At 42.4% G+C, this 23186-nt stretch overlaps 1 protein-coding gene across 2 annotated transcripts in view; it reads left to right on the forward strand.

Moving 5' to 3' along the window:
* Positions 1-364: 364 nt before the first annotated feature.
* SLC1A1 (solute carrier family 1 member 1) overlaps positions 365-23186 on the forward strand; it is a 76491-nt gene continuing 53669 nt past the window's right edge. For both annotated transcript variants that reach the window (XM_084834420.1, XM_084834419.1), the window contains exon 1: positions 365-962. In XM_084834420.1, coding sequence (XP_084690546.1) covers positions 863-962 — 100 coding nt within the window. In that variant the 5' untranslated portion in view covers positions 365-862. The remainder of the gene's footprint in view (positions 963-23186) is intronic.

A 23186-nucleotide genomic window follows, 5' to 3' on the forward strand; every position in this document is an offset into this window, starting at 1 on the left:
TCCAATTCAATACATTTATCAAAGAACCAAGGAGAAAGAAATTGAGAAATCGTTGCTTTTAAAAACAAAATGGAACATCAAACTAGTTAACTAAGGACGCAGTCCTATGCATGTTTAGACAGAAAGAAGTCCTACAATTCCCAGCATGGCTAGCTAGGGAACGCTGGGAATTGTGGGACTTTTTTCTGTCTAAACACGCATAGGATTGCACCCTAAACCTTCCTTATCCTAAGAGTAAAGCTAATGCCAGAATAAATGCGTTAGTCTTTCAGGTGCCACAAGACTCTTCGTTGCTGCTTTTGCCTCAGGAGAGGAAGTGCCCGGGAGAAGCTCTCTGTTGCCACACACCCCTCCGTGGCGGTTCCCTCTTTCCGCCTAAGGCATCAGCACGCGGAAGCAGCGCTTTGCTGGGTGGCACCCAAAAGTGTCCCCATCTTCTTAGTCACCCACTCGGGGCAGGTTGGGGCAAACGGAGCGCGCGCCGGCCAGGTGTTGCCGTGCGGGGCAGAGCGCGCGCGCGCGCGCGCACATGCACATGCACACACCTCTCAGCCGGTCTATCTCTAGGCGTCGCAGAGCCGGGCAGGCACCACCCGACCAGCAGCAGCAGCAGCAGCAGAGTAAAAGGCGAGACCCGCAGAGCGACGAACGAGCGCGGCGCAACCCCCGCGCGCGGCGCACACACCCCTCCCCCGCACGCGCGCGCTCCCGCGGAAACAGCAGCAAGCCGTCACAACGCGAGCGAGAGCCTTTCTGCCGTTGACGCCAAAGCCCCGGCGCTGCGCGGCGCTGCGCGGCGCTGCTCCGCCCGCCCGCCCGGCTCTCTTTCGCGCGCGTTCCGCCGGCCTCAAGACGAGGCACCATGGGGAAGGAGCCCGGCAGCAAAAAGGAGGGATGCGACTGCAAGCGCTTCCTGAAAAATAACTGGCTCCTGCTCAGCACCATCCTCGCCGTGGTTCTGGGTGAGTCGGGGGCGAGACCTCCTGAGGGCGGCGGAGGCGTTGTGTGCGGGAACCTCTTCTTTCCTCAGGCTGCCATCCTGCGCGCGCTTTCCTGGGAGTAAGCCCCATTGAACTCAGTGCGGCTGACTCCTGCGTAGCCGTGTATAGGGTTGCGCTACGTGTGTGTGCGTGTTTTTCTCTCTTCGCCATCGCTGGCTCACGCGCATTCAGCGAAGGCAGCTTTCTCATGTGAGCGGCGTTCTTTGTGCTGTCATCGAAATGAGGGTTCCCCTTTCTGTTTGCTTCCATGTATATGTGTGCGTTGCTCTACTTACGTACACACATGTGTACACACTGTCTCTCGCACAGACACAGTCACGCCCGCTCGCACACGCGCGCGTGCACACACACACACTATTCTATGACATATATATATATATATATATATGCATGCATATCGTGTGTGTGGGTTTTATAAACATCTCCTAAGGTGGGGTTGGTAACCAGGAAAATGGAGATGTGAAAATAAGTACTTCGTTGCTCTCACAATGGAAACACATCCCACATATCCTCTGAAGGAATACAAGACTGCATTCCTGTGCCCACTTGCATAGGAGTAAACCCTACTGAACTCCGTGGGACTTACTTTTGAGCAGGCATGTATAGGATTGCACTGTTAAGTACCCCAGATTTCCTTCTGCAGCCTTTCTGAAGAATGGGTATGCCCCTGGAAACAGATGCAGATAAATGGGTAGACTTGTTTTAGGCTGGCAAAAGGATGGGCATTATATGGGGGGGGGGGTGATGATACCATCATTGCAGATGAGGTTGATGAAGGTTCATCAGCCCTGTTGCAATAAAGGAAATAACTGGAAATGAACAAAGCATTTGTACTTGTGCTGAAATAGCCACTGCGATGAAATAGTGCTAATACTGAAGGGCTGATCTGGTATTCTTTGGGAATCTCAGTGTGTAACTGCTGTTAAAAAAAAGTAAATATGTGGCATATTTATTTACAAGTAGGTCTCACTGAGTTCAACAGGACTTGGTTTATGTCAAGTATGTTTAAGATTACAGCTTTAATGTCAACTTACATAGATCTAGTCCCATTGTAGATAATTAGTCTACATTCACCTGTGAACAGTGACCTGCCCCATTAAAGTGCCCCCCTGATCCTAACCATCTGAACTTGGAAGGGCACTGCATTAATTTTAGTAGAGTTTGTTCCTAAATGAAGGTGCTTAGGATCATAACTGAGGAGAAGATGAAGGCCTCACATCCCTTCTGTGAACACTGCATTGAATCTGTACAGCCTGACGTAAAACATATTTACTTGGAAGGAAGCCCCACTGAGTTCAATGAAACTTCCTTCTTGTTAAGTAGGTTTAGGATTGCAGGTAGTGAGACCCTAAACACAAGTACTTGGAAGAGTACGTTCAGTGGAACATACTCCTAAATAAGTGTCCACTGAATTGCAGCATTAGTTTTCCTTCCCTTCATGAAGAATGACCCCCATCTTTCTGTAATTTCCCAAGCCACCTCTAGGATGTGAAGTTCTTTCAGTGTAATTATTTACTGGAGACTGACACTTCTTTTTGCATGTAACCAGTCTTAGCAAGCACGAATTGCCTCACTGTCAAAAAATATAAAGCATCTTTGGTGGTTGTTTCCAGCTGGGATGTATTAAATAATTCATTTCAGTCATCTCATTTACTTGACTGCACTCAGTTATTGGCATTACTGTGACTGTTAGAAGTGTAAATCATCCTTATCTACCCAATATTATTCTCATGCAATATTAATCTATATTTAAATGCCAGAAATTCAAAAGTATGTTGTAATATTTGGAGGAAAATTAACACTACTAACAAACATGTTTCATCTCCCCATGTTTGTCAATGTTGGTTTTCCATAACATAAAACATATCTCAATATTATAAAAGTAGATCATTGCACTATAAAATGACAAACAACATAATTGCTACTTTTCTTGAAGGAATTAAATAAAAATAAATCTTATGTGCATATAAATTCCATTGAGGAAACGGGTTTAGAAGCATGCCATTGTTTTAGGATTGGGACCTTAGTAATCAGAAATGCTGCTTACCTGGGAATAAGTCCCTTTAAACTCAATGAGGCTTACTTCCAAATAGATGTGCATATGCCTGAAATCTAATTTACACTTATTTAGGAGTAAGGCCCATTGGACTTGGTGGGACTTTTGAGTAAACATGGTTTCACTTATACTTAGGACTAGGATCAAGTAATTCTATGCATATTTACTTTGCAATAAGTAAATGTTATTTAGGCCACAATCCTATGGCCACTAGTCAGCGGCTTCACGGCCATGGGATAGGTCAGTTCCTGGGAACCGACCTCGGAGCCGGCGCTCCAAGGTTAGTTCCCTGAGAACCGACCTCCACCCCCTCGTGTGCTGCCTCGTAGGCAGTGCGGATTGGCTCCGCACTTGTAAGAGGAGCGTGGAGCAGTGAAAACAGGGTGTTCTGGACGTGCCTTTCCAATGCTTCCTATTTGTTGTCCAGCATCTACCCCGCCACCGCTCCAACTTCCCACAGCTAGACAGCAGAAATTGGCTGTCTAGCTGCAAATGCAGGGCGGCTGAAGAGCGGAGGGGAAGATCCCCTCTGCTCTGATCCTGCTCTGCATTGGATAGGCGGTCGCCTCCAAGTTCTATTCCAATAGGATTGCTCCTGGTCCATGTTCCACTCCCAAGTAAATGTACATAGGATTGCAGCCTTATAATATGTACTGCACATGAGTACTTGGTAGTATATCCCATTGCATTCAGAAGGATTTACTCCCATGTAAGGGTATATAGGAACGAGGCCGTAGATATTGTGCTATAATATTATGCCACAGAATAATATTTAATGGTTATGTAGCCGTTCTATTTTCCACTTTAAATTTAAAAAGTGCACAATCCAGCCAATCTCTTAAATTCCATTGATTTTAATAGGAGAGGCATAAGCACATGCTTAACTCTCCCAGTAAAATCAACATGATGCAAAAACAGTAATCTGGCTGGTTTACATCCAAACTTTGCAAATATTGGAAAAAGTCTCCTATTTAACTTAGGATAAAATTCAGCATAAGTCCTAGAGTAGACCCATTGAAATGAATGGGACATAAAGTTAATCATGATTAACTTAAATCCAATTCATTTCAATGGGTCTACTCTAAGTAGGACTTACATTGGATTTTATCTTTACATTCTTCTTGAATAGTTTAACATTTTCATGGAAACTTTCAAATTCTTAAAATAGGTTAAGGGAGACAGGCAAAAACACCATCATACAGCTGCTCCTAATTCAGCAGGACTGTTCTCTCCAACAATAAAGTATTTCTAAAATTCTGTTGAAGTACTTTGAGAACTCCAGTCATAAAATGGACTGCAAATCTAATATATAATAAATTTAAATCCAAAAATTACAATGAGTCTTGTAGCATCTTAAACATATAGGAGCAAGCTACACATTACATTAAACATGTTTTAAAAAAACTTACTTAAGCTGACCTCTTGTACTTTGAAGGAAAAGCCGCCATGTGGGTACTGATCCAGATTGAGCTTCCAAACTTGATCAGGAGCCTGTGCTGTTTTCTCACTGAAACTCCTCCCACAGCTCCAGTTTGCCCCTGAAGTTTCAACTTTGGGGGCAAATACTAGCAGCCTGCAGGGATTTGGGGTGGGAAATTGGTATGGGGCCCTGATCCAGATCTGGAGTGTGATCTGAACCAGAGCTCTGGGCTGCTGCTTGTCCTTCAAAATACAAGTGGCCAGGTTTAAAAACTGCACTTAATATGCAGTGTGTAGTTGGGCTTGAACTGTTGTGCATGAGGATCTGCTCCTCTTCCCCATCTCTTTTGCAGAACAGATTGTCAGTACTCACAGGGCTGAACACCTGGTGGAGGGAAGAACGTCTCTGGGTTTATTCCCTTATCTGATAAGGTTTATCAGGCGACCACCTGACAGAGCCAATCATACACTTGACAGTGTATACATAATGTTGAGTAAAAGGGCCAGGTTCCAAACTCACACAAGGCACTCGCACAAGCCCTTTGGAACGTTTTATTTTTTTCCCTTTGAGCAATTGACCACTGTGACTTATCACAGACTGCTTTTGAATCTGGGGGGGGGGAGTATAAAGCCCCCTTATGGAAATGGTCTTGTGGATCTTGGCCAAGTCTCTGTGCCTCCAGAGCTGCCTTTTGTAAGCTCAGGATCTGATTCAGAAGGCAAATTCACACATGCAAAAACCTGTTTCTGGGAACCGATCACCCTCAGAATGGTTTGAATTTTGTTTTCTAAACTACCCATTTGGTGTTTGGGTTAATTTTTCCTTCCCGCAAGGAGAAATTTAGAGATTTAAACCAGAACTTTAAAAAAATCATCCATTCTCCACTGAATAGGATAGGGCTAGTCAAGACTCCATTTTAAAATAATAAGCAACGTGATAAACAATTGTGATACTAATTATTATAAACCCTAATCTGCTGGTGAAATTATTATACAGGGTCACTATTTGCAAGCTATCCCATTTTCAAAATAGTTAAATATTTTACATAGACATCAAACTAGTTTTTTGTTTTCTTAAAAAAAAATATACACTTTAAAACGTGATATTAAGAGCTCCTGGAAAATCTGGCAAACAGCTTGTATGCATATTTGTAGTAATCACCTCAAATAAATGTTGTGTATTGAAAACTTTGGTTATTGGGTGGTTTTAAAATGTAATAAATACATAACCTAGCTAGAAACTCTTTCCTGGTTTTGGTTCCTTCAAGAAGAATATTGGAATTCAAATGTATGGACATAAACTAATCTCAGTTTAGCAAAGTATTTAGACAATTATAGGCCTGATGGATTAATAAAGAATAGTCTGTACCTACTGTACTAAAATAGCTTTCACAAATAGCACTATATTAAGATCAATATATATATAGTGCTATACTTCAATACTTTGGAACATTGTTAACAAGGATGCCTGCTATGCTAGGTGTATTTTTAGTATTTGGAATGATCAAGTGTGCCGTATTTTAAGTAACCAGTTGAATTGTCTTTTATGTCATAGTAAAAGGTCATATCCTTACATTCTGCACAATTTAGGTTTTGTAATATATGACAACAACTTATGAATTGCAAACCTTTTGTAGTTAAAATGTACTCATACTTTTTTCCAGGATAAAATATAAAGTATAGTTCTTTCTTTCCTTAGTTTCATCAGTAGCATCTTAAAAGGGATAAAAAAATACTATTTGGAGTTATTTTCCAATAGCAAATTATGTATAGGAAGATCAACAGTGCAAGCTATGTATATCTTTTCAGAAGTAAGTCTCATTTATTTATTTCATTTTATTTATTTCATTTTTATACCGCCCAATAGCCGAAGCTCTCTCATTGAGATTGCAGCCTCAAATGCAAGTAATTTTAGTTGGATTGGGGCTAATATTTTTATTTATATTAGCTGTGTTTGGGGAATTGCTTTAGCTTAAGGATGTTCAGGTGCTTGTTTCAGTGATCTTTGAATTTAAAAATTAAATTAAAAAACTACTACTTATGGGGTACATTTGAAACTTTTTGTAATCCAGCTTTGAGGAGTGGTGTAACATCTGAACTGTGTATCTTAGCCATGATTCAGCTTGTTCTTTGTCCTGGCTGAATGTTTCACTGTTAATGTCAGTGACGTAGTTTTACTTTATTCATACTGCACCAGCTCAGCTGCGCTGGTCAGTGGAGTGGAGGAAAAGATCTGCTCTGGCAGCTACCCTCCATTAATCTTTATGTTACGTCCAGTGCTAACATGAAGATTTCACTGCCTTGGGTGATACTTTGCCTCAACTCTATATAGGCTACTGTACAAGCCCCTTTTTGCAAGCTGAGCAATGGTATAATGGTCATGACATGGTGCACACATTGTGGGTGCTATATCATTCGCCATCAGTAATATCACAAGGGGTGTTTATTTGAACATCCTTCACGTATTCTGAGAGGGAGTGGGCTCTCATCTCCTGGCTATGCCCTCTAAACCAATGCATGCATTAAAAGATGTAAGGTTAGAATAATCTGATTTTCCACCTTCCTTCTAAACTATCATATAATTCAAACCCTACTAAGCCAATGTTGTGTTAGATTATACTGACACTATGGTATCCTAGCCTTCCATAAATTAAGGACAGTTTTAAAGATCACAAGATTTTTTTTCCCTGCACAATATGTGATCTCATTCAATCTTTCTATGCATAATTTGCTTCGGGGGGGGGGGGAATATCCAAATAACAAGTTTCCTCCTCTTTGAGATATTATTGATTAAACAAGGGAAGGTAATAGTATAGGAGTATGATTTTTGAAAAATAGAAAGATGAAAGAGTAGGGTAAATAAGTGTTTTGATGAGTGAGTGATGGAGGAAGCCAAGAAACTGGCAAATTGGCAAACCTTCTCTACCCTATGAGAGAAGGTTACAACAGCTGGGATTGTTTAGCTTGGAAAAAAGGAGGATAAGGGGAGACATGATAGAGGTGTACAAAATTATGCATGGTGTGGTGAATGTGGATAGGGAGACATTTTTCTCCATCTCTCAAAATACTAGAACCAGAGGTCATCCTATGAAGCTGATTGGTGGGAGATTTAGGACAGATAAAAGGAAGTACTTCTTCACACAGTGCATAGTTAAACTATGGAACTCACCATCACAGGATGTAGTGATGTCCACCAATTTGGATAGCTTTAAAAGGGGGTTGGACAAATTCCTGTTGGAAAAGGCTATCTGTGGCTACTAGTCCTGATGGCTATGTGCTACCTCCAGTACCAGAGGCAGTGAGTATACCAGTTGCTGGGGAACATGGGTGGAAGGGTGCTGTTGCACTCATGCCCTGCTTGTGGGTTCCCAGTCAACAGCTGGTTGGCCACTGTGTGAACAGAATACTGGACTAGATGGACCCTTGGTCTGATCATGGCTCTTCTTATGTTCTTAAATAGACAGTAAAAAAGATAAATCTTTTGTATGGCACTGCAGTTACAACAGACTCATTTTTTTCTGTCAAAAGTCTAGAACAAGCTAGGAAGTTCAGTCATCAATTTTTGTGATTCCTGTTTATTTCATTAGGACTTGATCTGATGTAACCTCTGACAATCCCTCAATTTACAGCCTTATTCTCAAACTGCCAGCTGAAAAGGTATCCGTGTTTCTATGTGTGACACAGAACTGAAATTCCTACTTTTTTTGCCTGGGAAGAAAGAGGAATTTTCCTCTCTTTTGTTCTTGTTTATTTTTTCCTGACTTCATGAATTGAGAATAAGAACAATTAATATCTGTTATAGAAAAGTTGTTGGATTTAATAAAACAGATCCAGAGACAATTCCAATCCAGAATCTGGAAAATTTAATTCTGCGAGCAATTTGAGCTCTACTTTTATAAGTGAGTCTACTGATAAGTGAGCCTACATGATTCATCAAGGCCAGTAATTTCCAGAACAGGAGCCTTTATGCCAGAATTCCCAGATAGGCTCCCTGCATACATTTTACAAATCTGATGGAGCCTTCTGACAGACAGAAATCTAGACAGGGAAAACTTCCAACTCCAGAAGCTGCAGGCACAGGGTGTCTTTGTGCTAGAAATTAGAGGGGAATGGGATGTAATGTATATAATGATTGTCTTTCTTTATACACATCCAGCCATACAGGGATCAAAATGATGGGATTTTATATAGTCCAGAGGTTCCTAATTTTATTTGCTGTACAATACCCAGTGCATTGTAAATTACTAATTAATATTAATCGTGGTTGTATTGATGATGGAGAGAGTGAGGTAGGTAATATTGACGGAGAAAGTCAGATGGAGAGCTGTGGGTGGGTGATGATGGGAGCACAGTGACACCAAATGGAGAGATAGAAATTGGGCCCCACATCTTCCCACCATATCCAAGAGAGAAGGATAATTACAGGATTCCCTGTATAATTCCAACCATATCCAAGAGAGATAGGATAATTACAGTGCATCCTGTAATCCATCTACTGAGATCTGCCTCAAGAGAGCCAGTGTGGTTGGAGTGTCGGACTGGGAATCAGGAGACCGAAGTTTCTAGTCCCCATTCGGCTGTAAAGGTCACTGGGTGATTTTGGACTAGTCAATAACGCTCAGCCAAACCTACCTCACAGGGCTGTTGTGAGGATAAAATGGAGAGGAGGAGGGCCATGTATATCACCTTTGGTTCTTAGGAGCATGTTCCATTCTTGGGCAAGGTCCTTGAGTGAGTGGTTGCCAACCAGCTCCAGGCACTCTTGGATGAGATCTAGATCCATTTTAGTCGGGGTTCAGGCCAGGTTTTGGCACAGAAACAGCCTTGGTCACCCTGTATGATGACCTATGTTGGGAGAAAGACAGGGAGGGTGACCTTGTTGATTCTCCTTGATCTCTCGGCGGCTTTCGATACCATCGACCATGGTATCCTTCTGGGATGACTCCCTGAGCTGGGAGTGGGAGGCACTGCACTGCAGTGGTTTCGCTCCTACTTGGATGGTTGGCTCCAGAAGGTGGTGCTTGGGGAACATTGCTCGGCCCCATGGATTCTCCAATATGGGGTTCCACAGGGGTCAGTTTTGTCCCCCATGCTGTTCAACATCTACATGAAACCACTGAGTGTGGTCATCTGGAGTTTCGGAGTGCGTTGTCATCAGTATGCTGATGACTCGCAGCTCTATTTCTCCTTTTCATCTTCTTCAAGTGAGGCTGTGGATGTGCTGAATCAGTGCCTGTCTGCGATAATGGACTGGATGAGGGCTAATACACTGAAACTCAATCCAGACAAGGATGCTGAGATGCTGTTGGTGGGTGGTTCTTCTGACTGGATGGAGGGTGTTCAACCTGTTCTGGATGGGGTTGCACTCCCCCTGAAGGAGCAGGTCTGAAGCTTGGGGTTCCTCCTGGAACCATCTTTGTCACTTGAGGCTCAGGTGGCCTCAGTGGCATGGAGTGCCTTCTACTAACTTCAGTTGGTGGCCCAGCTACGCCCCTATCTGGACAAGGATAGCCTGGCTTCAGTTGTCTATGTTCTGGTAACCTCCAAGTTAGATTACTGCAATGCACTCTATGTGGGGCTGCCTTTGAAGATGGTTCAGAAGCTGCAGCTCATGCAAAATGCAGTGGCCAGATTGTTAACAGGGACCAGAAGTTTTGAACATATAAGACCGACTCTGGCCTGCCTGCACTGGCTGCCTATATGCTTCCGAGCTCAATTCAAGGTGCTGGTTTTAGCCTATAAAGCCCTACATGGCTTGGGACCACAATACCTGATGGCACGCCTCTGCCGAAATGAACCTACCGGTACACTACATTCAGCATCTAAGGCCCTCCTCTGAGTGCCTCCTCCAAGGGAAGCTCGGAAGGCAGCAATGAGGGAGAGGGCCTTCTCAGTGGTGGCCCCCCACCTGTGGAACAAGCTCCCTGATGAGGTCTGCCTGGCACCAACATTATTATCTTTTCTGTGCCAGGTTAAGACCGATCTCTTTTCCCAGGCATTTGGCAGCACATGATGAGTTTTAATCGGTCCTGGATGTGTCTTTAGTTATGTCTGATAGTTCAATGTTGTTTTTTAATTATATGTTGTTTGTGTATATTGTTTGTGTGCTTTTATGTGCTTTTTGTACACATTTTTTGTAAATGGCTTTTAAACTTTTTATATTGTATTTAATGTTTTAACGTTTGTAAACTGCCCAGAGAGCTCCAGCAATGGGGCAGTATAGAAATACAATAAATAAATAAATAGATAAAAGTAGGAAAGGTGGGATAGAAATGAATGAATGAATAAATAAATAAATAAATAAATAAGCAAACAGACGTTCACCCACCTGTTCTCTTCATTTGTAGAGATTGCATTCTTATCTATTCTTGCCAGTTCTGTTGATAAGCTATAAGAAACAGTATTTACCTCTCAGACAGCAGTATTCTGTAAGAGTATTTACAGATTTAAACTAACTTAATATTCCCTCTCCACTAGCTACAGGAGAGTGGTGCGTGTGTTCTAAATTGTAGTCTCAGTTTGAATGAGGCAGGCACGATAGACCTGTAGCACGTCCTTGAATCCTGTGCACCGTGCTACTGTTTGCGTCAGACATACAGGAGTTCTTTGGCAGATGGGTGGGTTACCAGCAGGTAGAATATTTGAAAACTCTCATGTTTTTGTGTGAGAAATATGACTATAACTGAGTTTCTAAGAGCAGTAATCTGAAAATAAAAACCTGTTCTAGGAACACAAGAGAAACTTCTTGCATGAAATTTATTTTCACTCACAATGATATCAGTGAGTTTTTGCCTCTTTCATATGACTTTTCTTTTCCTTGACTGACTGACTGAGTACTTATAAAACAAGTAAAAGACTGAATCATTTTTTGGTAATGAGTTCGTAGAAAAACTTGTTAACATATGACCAAATATATTTATAATAAGCCTTTGGAATTATTGTCTAATACATTTGCAGCAAAATTGGTTTTCAGATGTATTTGTTTCCTTCTGATATATTTACAAATACATATTTATTAATTTTAAATTTATGATGTGCATGCCAGACTTCCTAAATAAAGTATGACAGTCTAGAAATTTAATGAGTGGTTCCTATATCTTCCTGCTGTGATGCAGAGCAAGATATATTGTATGGTATGCTACCACATTACTGAAATGCTTTGTTTTCATGCAATATAATGTATTGAAAAATACATTAAAAAACATTTAAAATACTTTTTTTTAAAAAGTATGTCAAGGAAGAAAAGAGTTTTGGATTGCATCTTTCTTAATCCAGGGCAGAGAGATGATTTCATTACAAAGCACACTTTGGGCTGATGCATCCTGAGAGTGGAGGTATATCTACAGAACAAAAGCAAAGATATTTGAAGCTTAAACGATTTCTCTTATTTTATGTGTTATGTAAGCAGACTCTTTAATCTTTAAAAATCAAAATTTTGTTCATTTCTACAAAAGATAAAAATGTGTGTTGATTAGTTTTCTGTTTCTAACACTCTGGAATCCTAGATCAACACATACAGAGTTCTTACTATTGAACACTGAGAACATGATATAGAATATTGAAGAATGTAGAGAGAAGGAATGGCATTTTGGTCTAAAACAAATAGCCTAAACTCTAAGTTCCTTCCCTCATGTTCAGTTTTTCCAGAATAAAAGCACATTCCTTTCCTTACCCTTGTTTCCCTCCCCTTCCTTTGCTACCTTCCCTGTGTTGAATTTTAGATAGTAAGCTCTACAGGGCTGTCCCCTTATGCCTTGTAAAGCACCATGTACACTAACAGTGCTATATTAACAGCAGCAGCATTTGTAACATAGTCCACACCTTTCCCTGCAAAGCAATTTTAATTTAAGGGATATCGCCTTGTCAGTCAAAGTGTAACCCACATGTGTATATTTCTTTAAGAATTATGGACTAGAGGACATTTCTACACATGCTCAGTAGAGAACTGAAGTGTGGAACATCCACCATTATGGGCAGGAAATGAGGAGAAAAAATGAAAGTAGACTCCACCCTCAGTGTGGTTAGGAGTTGGTGGCTTAAGTGTGCCTAGTGTATTCCTTTCTGTAAAGCCTTGAACCCCTAGAAGAAGACTGGTAATTAGACCCTTCTCAACTTCAATAGTTAATGTGTTGAAGATTTGAAATATTATATGAGTTTGTTCTGGCTATGTCCTTTCTGTGTTATGAAAAGCTTGACACTTTCTGTATGAAATGTTTGGAAATTCTTTTCTCAACAACATTGTTCTGGAAAGGCAGTGGGCGGGTTTGCATGTCACACTAAGCCACACTGAGAATAACCCACCATGGGTTGGTTGTTCGCTTGCTAACCTGACAAGCGATTGTGCACTCTGTGGTTTGCCCTGGCTTGTTTCCCCCCTTAGCCCTCTCACTGGATCCTGATATGTATCCCAGGTGCCTTTGCGGTAGAACTCGTTTCCTCAGACCCTGTGTCAGCACCCTTTCTGCAATTGGTCTGCTGAGATTGCCAACTCCTGAGGGAAACTCTCCCTGCACCCCCGGCATCAGATCACCAAATAGAATTAATTTTCTGAGCCCGTATGAATACAGCAGGGGTCCCCAACCCCCGGGCCGTGGACCGGTATCGGTTCGTAGCCTGTTAGGGACTGGGCCGCAATAGGGGTGTGGGAACCCCCCCTAACCTTGGGTCCACAGCGGGGAGGCGATCCATCCCTCCCCCCCAACCTGGAATCCTGGCCGGCCTTGGCCAGCTCCGCTCCGCGGCGAGTCCATAGAGCTGCCGGCCGACTCCAGCCCTGTTCTTTGCAGTAATAGCCTATTACTTTGCAGTAATAGCGGATGCCATTTGCATCCCAGCAGCCGGAAGTCCTCCCCCAGCCGGAGCTGGCTGGCAGCTCCGCGGTGACAAGGATTCCGGGGGGGAGGACGGATCCCCCCCGCGGACCCAAGGTAAGGGGGTTCCCACACCCTTACTGCGGCCCAGTCCCATCCCCCCCCGGTCCGTGGAAAAATTGTCTTCCACAGACCAGTCCCTGGTCCCAAAAAGGTTGGGGACCGCTGGAATACAGTAACACATTTGCAACCTTAAAAAGAAACATTTCGGTGCATGATCACCTGTCCACTATTTAGCCAAACATATTGATTTCCTCCTCTTGTCAATGTCCTTGTCAATTTCATCCTCTACTTCTGGGCTTCCCTTGCTAGTGAACACCTTTTTTAAAAGGCTGCTTCACATTCTACTGAAGTACGAACACCTGCACTTAAGCTCCTTCTCTCCTGCAGCCACAAGTTGCTTTCGGCTCCCCACCTTGTTGTGCTTGTTGCTTCCTTCCACTGTTGCTAGCAGTCACTTTTACATATGTGTTACAGAGCAGTGAGCAGGATTGCTAAGCATATGCAAATAGCAAAGTAGTAGAACGGAGGGGGAAATTGTGCAAATTTAAAGGCAGAGCAGTGAACCTAAGGGGAAAATTGCAGAAATCTCATGGCAAAGCAGTAAAACAGAGGGGGAAATTGCACAAATCTCATGGCAGAGAGGTAAAACTGAAGGGGAAATTGCACATTTCAAGGCAGGGCAATAAAACTGGGGAGAACATTATGCAAATGACCTGATTTTCATTCTAACAGTGAGTGGTGGTGTGTGTTTCTGGCTGATTGCATCCCTTCCATCTAGTCATGTGTGATGGATGAATTTGGTTGGTTTGGCTCTCTTAGAAGTTGGTGTTCTGGGCCGTTTCACCTAGATACCATTTATTGCCTGGAAAAGGTATCTTAACATGGTTTATATGGAAGTTTCATGGCTTCTGGAATCCCTCCCACACAGTTATGTATGACTGATTAATATTTTGGTTTGGCTCACTTGGAAGTTTGCATTCCCAACCATTTCCCAAGCATATCATTTATTTCCTGAAATGGGTACTAGAATGTGGTTTCTGTGGATGTTGGTGGCTGATTGTATCACACATACCTAGTCATGTGTGAAAGGTGAATTTGGTTGATTTCACTCACTTGGAAGTTGGAGTTCCAAGCCATTCTTCCAAGATATTGTTTATTGTCTGGAATAGGTACTGGAACTTGGTTTCTGTGGATGTTTTTGGCCTTATTGCATCCTCCCCCCGCCCCCAATCTATTCATGTGTGACTGGTGAATTTGGTTGACGTGGCTTACTTGGAAGTTTCCCCCTGTACAGGTGACCAGTTTACCGAGTGGTAAGACTTATTTGGTTATTTGTATTTATGAAAGCTTAGTGTAACTGTTGCACACACTCTAATGTGGCAAATTATCTTGGTGGCCTTATCAAGTGGTACTAATACAGGTAACTGACTTGAGAAGCTGCTCTTCTATATTAGTAATCTGTGGAGGTGACATCGAGTGGGGAGAATATTTCCTCAAGCAAAAGTCTTGCAGCTGTCTTTTAAGGAACTTGTTTTCCCTGCTTTTTCTTCATGGTTTTCAGACTTCAAGATTTCTATTCCAAGTGGTGTTTATATATTTTGAATTAATTTAAATATTTGTAGGGTTTAAAAAAAACATTCACTTACGGCGCAATGCTGTGTGGATAGTATCCAGTGCAGGGTGGCTGGAGCACGGAGGCAATCACCTCTGTGCTCTAGCCAGCCTGCATTTCTGCTAGATGGGCGATGTTGCCTGGTTTGCAGCTGTGCTTCAGAGAGAGAGTGAAGGAGGCTGGGGTGGCCATAAAAAATAGTGTAAGGCAGTTCCCCAGTTTCCTTCCCTCCTTCCCAGGAACTCCCCCTTTTCCCCATCTCTGTGCTCTGTTTTCCAAGCGCAGGGAGGTAGCCAGCACAGTTCTGTCCACGCTGGCTATGAGGGCGAGGGGAGCGCGGTTTCCTGGCTCAGAGCTAGGAAACTGAACAATCCTGTGGCTCCCCCAGCGCTCTCTAGTGGCCACAGGATTGCTCTCTTAATTTGTTTTGATAGGAATACTTTTTAATATATAAATAAAACTCTTACTCATTTTATTACAGATTAAGAAACTGACTGTTTATTGTTGGAATACACTGGGCAGAAACTAAAAGAAATGGGTGTACTAGGGGACAAAAGGGTAGAGTCCTGCTTTAGCCAATATGATGCTAATAATGATGATGATAACAGTGATAACTATATTAATAATGAAAATAACAATAATGATACATTGTAAACATAACCCCATATTGGTCAGATTACTACAGTGTGTTAAAGGGTGGTTGTTTTAGTTAAGTGAGAAACTAATAATGTCTCTGAAATATACAGTTCTCTGTGTGTTGTATGATTAGAGGTTTGGGTGGAATGTGTATATATGATCTTGTTTTAAGTTGTGAAATTAATAGATGGCTTCACAGGCTTAAAAATGGAAGAAACATTGGAAGGTTTCTTTTCACTACATCTGAAGAAAGATAAGTGGCTCCTGAAGAAGGAAATTTCTTTCCAAAACGTGTTGGGCAAAATAAAAATATTTTTTTCAGGCTCCTGAGAACTTTTTCTCTTTTGGTTTGTGACACATAAGTGCCTTCCCCTCTTGCTGTTTCCAGGCTTAAAAACACCACAATCATACAAAAAAAAAAACAACTTTTTTTTTCCCTAAGAGAGAATCGGTTAAAAAAAAAGATCGTGGTTTTTTCCCTATTCGCAGTAGGGCTGCTTTCCCAGTCACAACATTTAGCCTCTTTTTCCCATTCACAGTATTGAAGTATTGAAACTATATTGTTTCAAGCATTCACAGTAACGAAGTAGCTGCTTTCCCCATTCACAGTATGTAGCCTGTACTTCCCATTAATAATAGTGCATTAGCGGTGTTCCAAGCATTCACAACAGCGCAGTAGCTGCTTCACCCATTCAGGTTATGTAGCCTGTTTTTCCCTTTCACAATAGTGCCGTTTCTTTTAATCTTACACGCTATCCCAATGGTGAATGAGAGGGGAGAGCTGTGGGGTTTGGGAAGCAGGGGTTGCAACACCAGCACTTTAAAATCTAGTTGGAGCTTGGGCTCCATATCCCAGTTTGAGTGTAGGCGAATGCATGTTTGTTCCTAGTTTTAAGTTTTAATTGCTCGGAGTTTGGTTCTTTGTGTAGAAAGGCAAAAAATCTTGCAGGATTCAAGAAAACAAAACACATAAGGAGAGTTATTGCCCATGGTCACATCAGCAATTGATGTATTATATTTCTGTCTACTAGTGTGAAAAGATATCATGCTACTGTTGTCTGAATTTCCATCCAAGAAACCTACAGGGGGGCTGCATGCTAGAAGTGGGTGTGGCCTTTTCTAAAGTGGGTTCTTTTGCAATCAGTTGGATTTCCTTCTGCATACATGGATCTAGGATTACGATGTGTACATTTTTTGGCTGCCCTGCTTCTGAAACCAGAGCTACACAACTTTTAGCTCACCAGTCATGTCCAATGCACCAGGGGCTCAATAAACTTCCTGTGACTGAGGAAACAGGGGAGCTGTTAAGCACCTGGTAAATCACAAAACATTGCTAGTGAGCTGCGTTTGGCCTGATGGGTTGCATTGTGCAGGCTTGCACTAAACTCATGGGAATGCTGAATTAACAATGTATCGGTGCCTTGCCTTGAATCCTTGGGAGTTTTTTACCCATCCCACAAAAAAGGGAATGACCTCCACTGTCAACAATATGAATCACTTAACACAGCAAATTAAAACTGATCATAGATAATGTTTTCATGACTAACCTTCATCCCCGCCCCCCAAGATATGGAGCCGTTGTGCAAGATAGATCTAGACGCGATCCTGTGCTTGCTTACTTGGGAGTAAGCCCCATTGAATTTAATAGGACTTAGCTTTGATGAATTTTGACTAATATATAGGACTGCACTGTTAATTCTGACCTACGCAGGACCCAATGAGTAAACATATTTATATGTGTCTGATTCATCCTGCCATTCTCTTTGAGAGAAATTACTTTTCATTCCAAGAAATAATACTTCATAAATATCACATAGTTTTGAGAGAGAACATGAGATGTTTCTGATAATTAACAATGATAATGCTATTTAACCCTAACACAATCACCACCTTATTTCTTTTAAGAGCTATGAGTAATCCAAGCTTGCTTAATCTAAACCATCAATCTATAATAATAAAAGAGGATTTCTGTCTGTCTGTCTGTTAGTGCTATAGCGCCAAGACTGTGAAACCTAAACACCTGAAACTGGCATGCATCCTAGTGGGATCTTGGGCACCACAGGGCTATTTGGTTTTTGAAATGCATTAATTAATGTTAGTTAATTTAAATGTGTCTTTGTGTTTGACGCCTTCAGTACTGTCATCAGTCACTAAGTGGCAGACTTTCCTAATCAATGCATAGCTTTGCAGTTAGGGATGTACGAAAGTCACTTACCTTTTCTCAGGGGTGATTCGCAGTGGGGGGGAGGTGCTCCACCCCCCCCCCGAAATCCTAACCTGGCTGGCTCTGCTCCGTGGCAACTCCGTGGAGCCGCCGGCTGGGTGCATTTGCAGGCATCTGGAGCCTGCGGACGCAAATGGTGGCGGCTATGGTGGCGGCCACTTGTGTTCATATTTTTGGCTGTGATAGGCTACGTAAATATTTACGTAGCCTATCACGGCGAAAGACAGGGGCGCAAATGGCGGCCGCTACACCATTTGCGCCCCTGTTTTTTTTACCATGATAGGCTACATAAATATTTACATAGCCTATCATGGCAAGAAAACAGGAAAGCAAATGGCGGTGGCTACGGCGGCTGCCATTTGCGTTCCCTTTTTTTGCTATGATAGGCTACATAAATACTTACGTAGCCTATCACAGCCTCCGCAGGGATGCAAATGGCATCCCTGCGTTAGCCGTGATAGGCTACGTAAGTATTTACATAGCCTATCACGGCCTAAATGGGGAAGCGAATGGCGGCTGCAGATGCGGCCGCCATTCGCAAAGCAGCGCAAACGGCACCAGGTAAGTGCTCCATTTCGCGTGCCTTTCGTGGGGTGGTGAGGCGGGGGGCTTCGTTCACTGAGATCCGTGGCAGAATTCTCTGACATCCCTATTGCAGTCAACACAGTTTGAAACTGGGAGGAGTAGTTTGCAGGTTAGAATTGTATTGCTGCCCCTTCCCCCTCCTGTGAGGCACCCCTCCCTCGGGGGAATGAATCAGACAGACTCCTCTCTATAGGCGTGCTGTGGCAGGGGATTTGCTGAGGGGTGCTAATGGGCATGGCTTTATTCAGACAAAGGAGGAACAATGGGTCTAAATCTGACAGCCGTGTAACTGTGCCTGAAGGCTTTGCTGTATCAAATGAAGGGCTATTCCAACCTGTGCGAAGCTGCATCTGTTCACTAGTTAGATATCATTTGTCAGCACTTACCTGTCTTCTTTATTTGTTGTCAGTGTTTTCTCCATAATCCACTCTTGCTAAAGTTATTTTTATTATCCTCCCAGGATCTGTGCAACCTGACTCATACATTGAGAGGGAAACCTTTCCTCCTACTGGAGAGCTCTCTGGCTAAGACGAAGGGTGCTGAAGAGAGTAGAGAGGGAAGGGAGGTGAGAACACTGCCAAACTGGGAGGTTGTTGGGTCTGTGTGCCTAAAATCCCACAGTACCCTGCTAGGAAGGATGCATTTGGATTAATTAGATGCCATGCATATTTGTGCCAGTGTGGTGTAGTGGCTAGAGTGTTGGATTGGGAGTCTGGAGACCTGGGTTCTAGTCCCCACTCAGCCATGGAAGCTCACTGAGTGACTTTGGGCCAGTCACAGACTCTCAACCCAACCCACCTCACAGGGTTGTTGTTGTGAGGACAAAATGGAGAGGAGGAGGATTATGTACGCCGCCTTGGGCTCCTTAAATGAGGAAAAAAGGCGGGATATAAATGTAATAAATAAATAAATAGTCTGCGGTCAACAGGCTGGCTCACTAGGGAGACTCTGAGTACATGTACCTCAAACTGTTATATTGGTTTTATACCAATTTTTATTATGATGGCTCCCTTTAAAGAATTTTGGGAATTGAAATTTGATGAGGATGCTCTTGTTGCCTTCACCCAAACTACAGTTTTCTGGGGAGAGAGATTTAGTATTGCACCTATTCTAGTCTATAGTATGAATGCAGTCTCATGTCCTTTGCTATGCTAACATAATCTAGCATGCAGGAATAAGTCTATCTAGCTCATTCATATTTTACATTTACAAAGTAATCCTACTGGAGATTAGGGTTAATTGCTCAAGACCTCTCTTCTGACTAAAATTGCCCTACACTAATTGATTATTTATGCATGGTATCATTTTATTCAGAATTTGAATTAAAAGTTTGGAACTTGGAGTCTCACTTTATCTGAATGTGCTCCTTCATGACATACAGGCTGAATTTGGTTTTTTAAAAACTAATTAATGAAGCAAACATATTTTAAACGACCTAAACCCACCACAGTATAATGGAAAACCATTTGATTTAACCCAGTTAGTTTTCACATAGTTTAGATCAAAGCTCAGGAGACACATTCTTCATCTACAGCTTTCAAATAATTAAAATAGTCAAATAAAATATATTTCTCAGAACAAAGTGATGATGTAATAATAACTAAGATGCTGAGATGAAGATCATGGGGTATTTTTGTTCTTGAAGGTTTTTCTGAGAACATTGCGTGCATGTAAGAAATATATTACACAACTTTATGTAAAACTACTGCAGAATTTCAATTTCATGCCAACAAAGTTGGTGTTCATATGAATATAGTTGGTGTTGAAGCGGGAATAAATGGTACAGGATTACTGATTCGAGGCCAAATCATGCATCTTCGACTTCCCCACTAACCTGTTAGCTCCATTCATGGAGCTGAAAACATGCTGAAAATTGGACATGCTGAACAAGAAAACTGGATCTAGGCAATTGTAAATTTATATCACCTCTGAATGAATAACTCTTGCTTTCTCTGAAAGCCTCCTATACGCTGCAGTTTTTATAGATTTGTGTCATATTATAACTATGCTTTGATTACCAAGGCTGTAATTTTCAGAGCTTTCACAACAAGGCTACTGCACTGGATACTCTATGGGCAATCTACAAATTGATTGCTGGATGTGGATCCTCTCCTCCTGCACTTGTTTTTTTGTACTTGTGCTGCAACAGAGTTCCATGGGAAAGCATGTTTCTCTACATAGATTGCTCAGACTATATAGGTTTATAGGAATACATAGAATCATAGAATAGTAGGGTTGGAAGGGGCCTACAAGGCCATTGAGTCCAACCCCCTGCTCAATGCAGGAATCCAAGGCAGAGCATCCCTGACAGATGGCTGTCCAGCCTCGTCTTGAACGCCTCCAGTGTGGGAGAGCACACTATCTCCCTAAGTAATTGGTTCCATTGTCATATTGCTCTAACAGTCAGGAAGTTTTCCAGATGTTCAGCCAGAATCTGGCTTCCTGTAACTTGAGTCCATTATTCCGTGTCCTGCATTCTGGGATGATGGAGAAGAGATCGTGGCCTTCCTCTCTGTGACAACCTTTCAAGTACTTGAAGAGCGCTATCAAATCTCCCCTCAGTCTTCTCTTCTCAAGGCTAAGCATGCCCAGTTCTTTCAGTCTCTCTTCATAGGGCTTTGTTTCCAGTCCCCTGATCATCTTTGTTGCCCTCCTCTGAACCCTCTCCAGTTTGTCTGCATCCTTCTTAAAGTGTGGTGCCCAGAACTGGACACAGTACCCCAGATGAGGCCTAACCAGTGCTGAGTAGAGGGGAACTAGTAGTTCACATGATTTGGAAGCTATGCTTCTATTAACGCAGCCCCAAATAGCATTGGTCTTTTTTGCAGCCACATCACATTGTTGGCTCATATTCAGCTTGTGATCGACAACAGTTCCAAGATCCTTCTCGCTTGTAGTGTTGTTGAGCCATGTATCCCCCACCTTGTAACTGTGCATTTGGTTTCTTTTTCCTAGGTGCAGAACTTGGCATTTATCCCTATTAAATGTCATTCTATTGTTTTCTGCCCAGCGCTCTAGTCTATCCAGATCACTTTGAATTTTGTTTGTCTTCCAAAGTATTAGCTATCCCGCCCAATTTTGTGTCATCTGCAAATTTGATCAGCATTCCCTACACCTCCTCCTCCAAGTCATTAATAACAGTGTTGAAGAGCACTGGGCACAGGACTGAGCCCTGCGGTACCCCACTCATTACCTCTCCCCAGTTTGAGAAGGGCCCATTGATAAGCACTCTTTGAGTCCAATCCTGTAGCCAACTGTGGATCCACCTGTTTCATCTAGCCCACTTTGAGCTAGTTTGCTCATCAGGAGATCATGGGGCACTTTGTTGAAAACTTTGCTGAAGTCGAGGTATATTATGTCTACAGCATTCCCACGGTCCACAAGGGAGGTGACTTGATAAAAAAATGAGATCAGATTCGTCTGGCAGGACTTATATTTGACAAATCCATGTTGGCTTAGAGTAATCACTGCATTGTTTTCAAGGTGCTTACAGATGGATTGCGTTATAATCTGCTCCAGAATTTTCCCAGGGATTGATGTCAGACTGACTGGTCTGTAGTTCCCAGGATCCTCCTTTTTACCCTTTTTGAAGATAGGGACCACATTAGCCCTCCTCCAATCATCTGGCACTTCACCCGTCCTCCATGATTTCTCAAAGAGAATAGACAGTGGTTCTGAGAGTTCTTCTGCCAGGTCCTTTATTACTCTAGGATGCAGTTCACCTGGAGATTTGAACTCATTGAAAGTAATTAGGTGTTCCTTGACCATATGCCTATCGATCTCAAGCTGCAATCCCGCCCCTTCAGCCTGCACTTCACCTTTGCCAGGAGGGTCATAGACCCTCTTTTGGGAGAAGACTGAGCCAAAGTAGGAATTGAGCACCTCTGCCTTTTCTTTGTCATCTGTCATTGTTTTGCCATCCTTATTTAATAGCTGAACAACCATTTCTTTCCTCTGCCTTTTACTATGCACGTAGCTGAAGAAAGCCTTTTTGTTGTTTTTAGCATCTCTTGCTAACCTCAGCTCGTTCTCAGCTTTAGCCTTCCTGACGCCATCCCTGCAATTCTGTGCTACCTGCCTGTAGTCTTCCTTTGTTACCTGGCCTTCCTTCCACTTCCTGTATGTGTCCTTTTTTGTTTTCATGTCATCTCTAAGCTTTTTGTGAAGCCACATTGGCTTCTTCTGTTGTCTTCCACCTTTTCTTCTTGTTGGAATTGTTTGTAATTCTGCCTTGAGAATTTCCTTTTTTAAAAGCTCCCACCCATCTTGGACTCCTTTTGTCGTTAGCGTCGCTTGCCATGGGACCTTACAGATCATTGCTCTGAGTTTATTAAAATCAGCTTTCCTAAAATCCAGGGTACGCGTTTGACTACACTTGGCTTTTGCTTCCCTTAGAACCAAGAACTCAAGTACAACATGGTCGCTTTCCCCCAGAGTTCCTGTAGCTGCTACTTTATCCACTAAGTCATCTCTGTGCTACTTTATCCACTAAGTCGTCACATGCAAAACAGCTATCAAATGTATTTTGTTGAATATTCTGTGAAATAAAGAACTTCTTTCACATCATTATTATCTTGCTTCTGACTGTATTGTTTCATTGTCGATGTAATATATTTTTCAGGAACTCTGTGAATTTGGTATAACATATAATATCTGTAGCACGTATGTGCTTCCTGTAACAGACATTTTCTTCTTAATACTCTCTGTATAGTCCCTTATGTGGGGTTATGCAGATGCCTATGAGGGCCTTGTAGAAAGTTCAGCCCTATCAGGAACACTC

The sequence above is a fragment of the Heloderma suspectum genome, chromosome 2 (assembly GCF_057233095.1).
Source record: "Heloderma suspectum isolate Gila_16-S chromosome 2, 16-S_ref, whole genome shotgun sequence".
NCBI lineage: Eukaryota > Metazoa > Chordata > Lepidosauria > Squamata > Helodermatidae > Heloderma > Heloderma suspectum.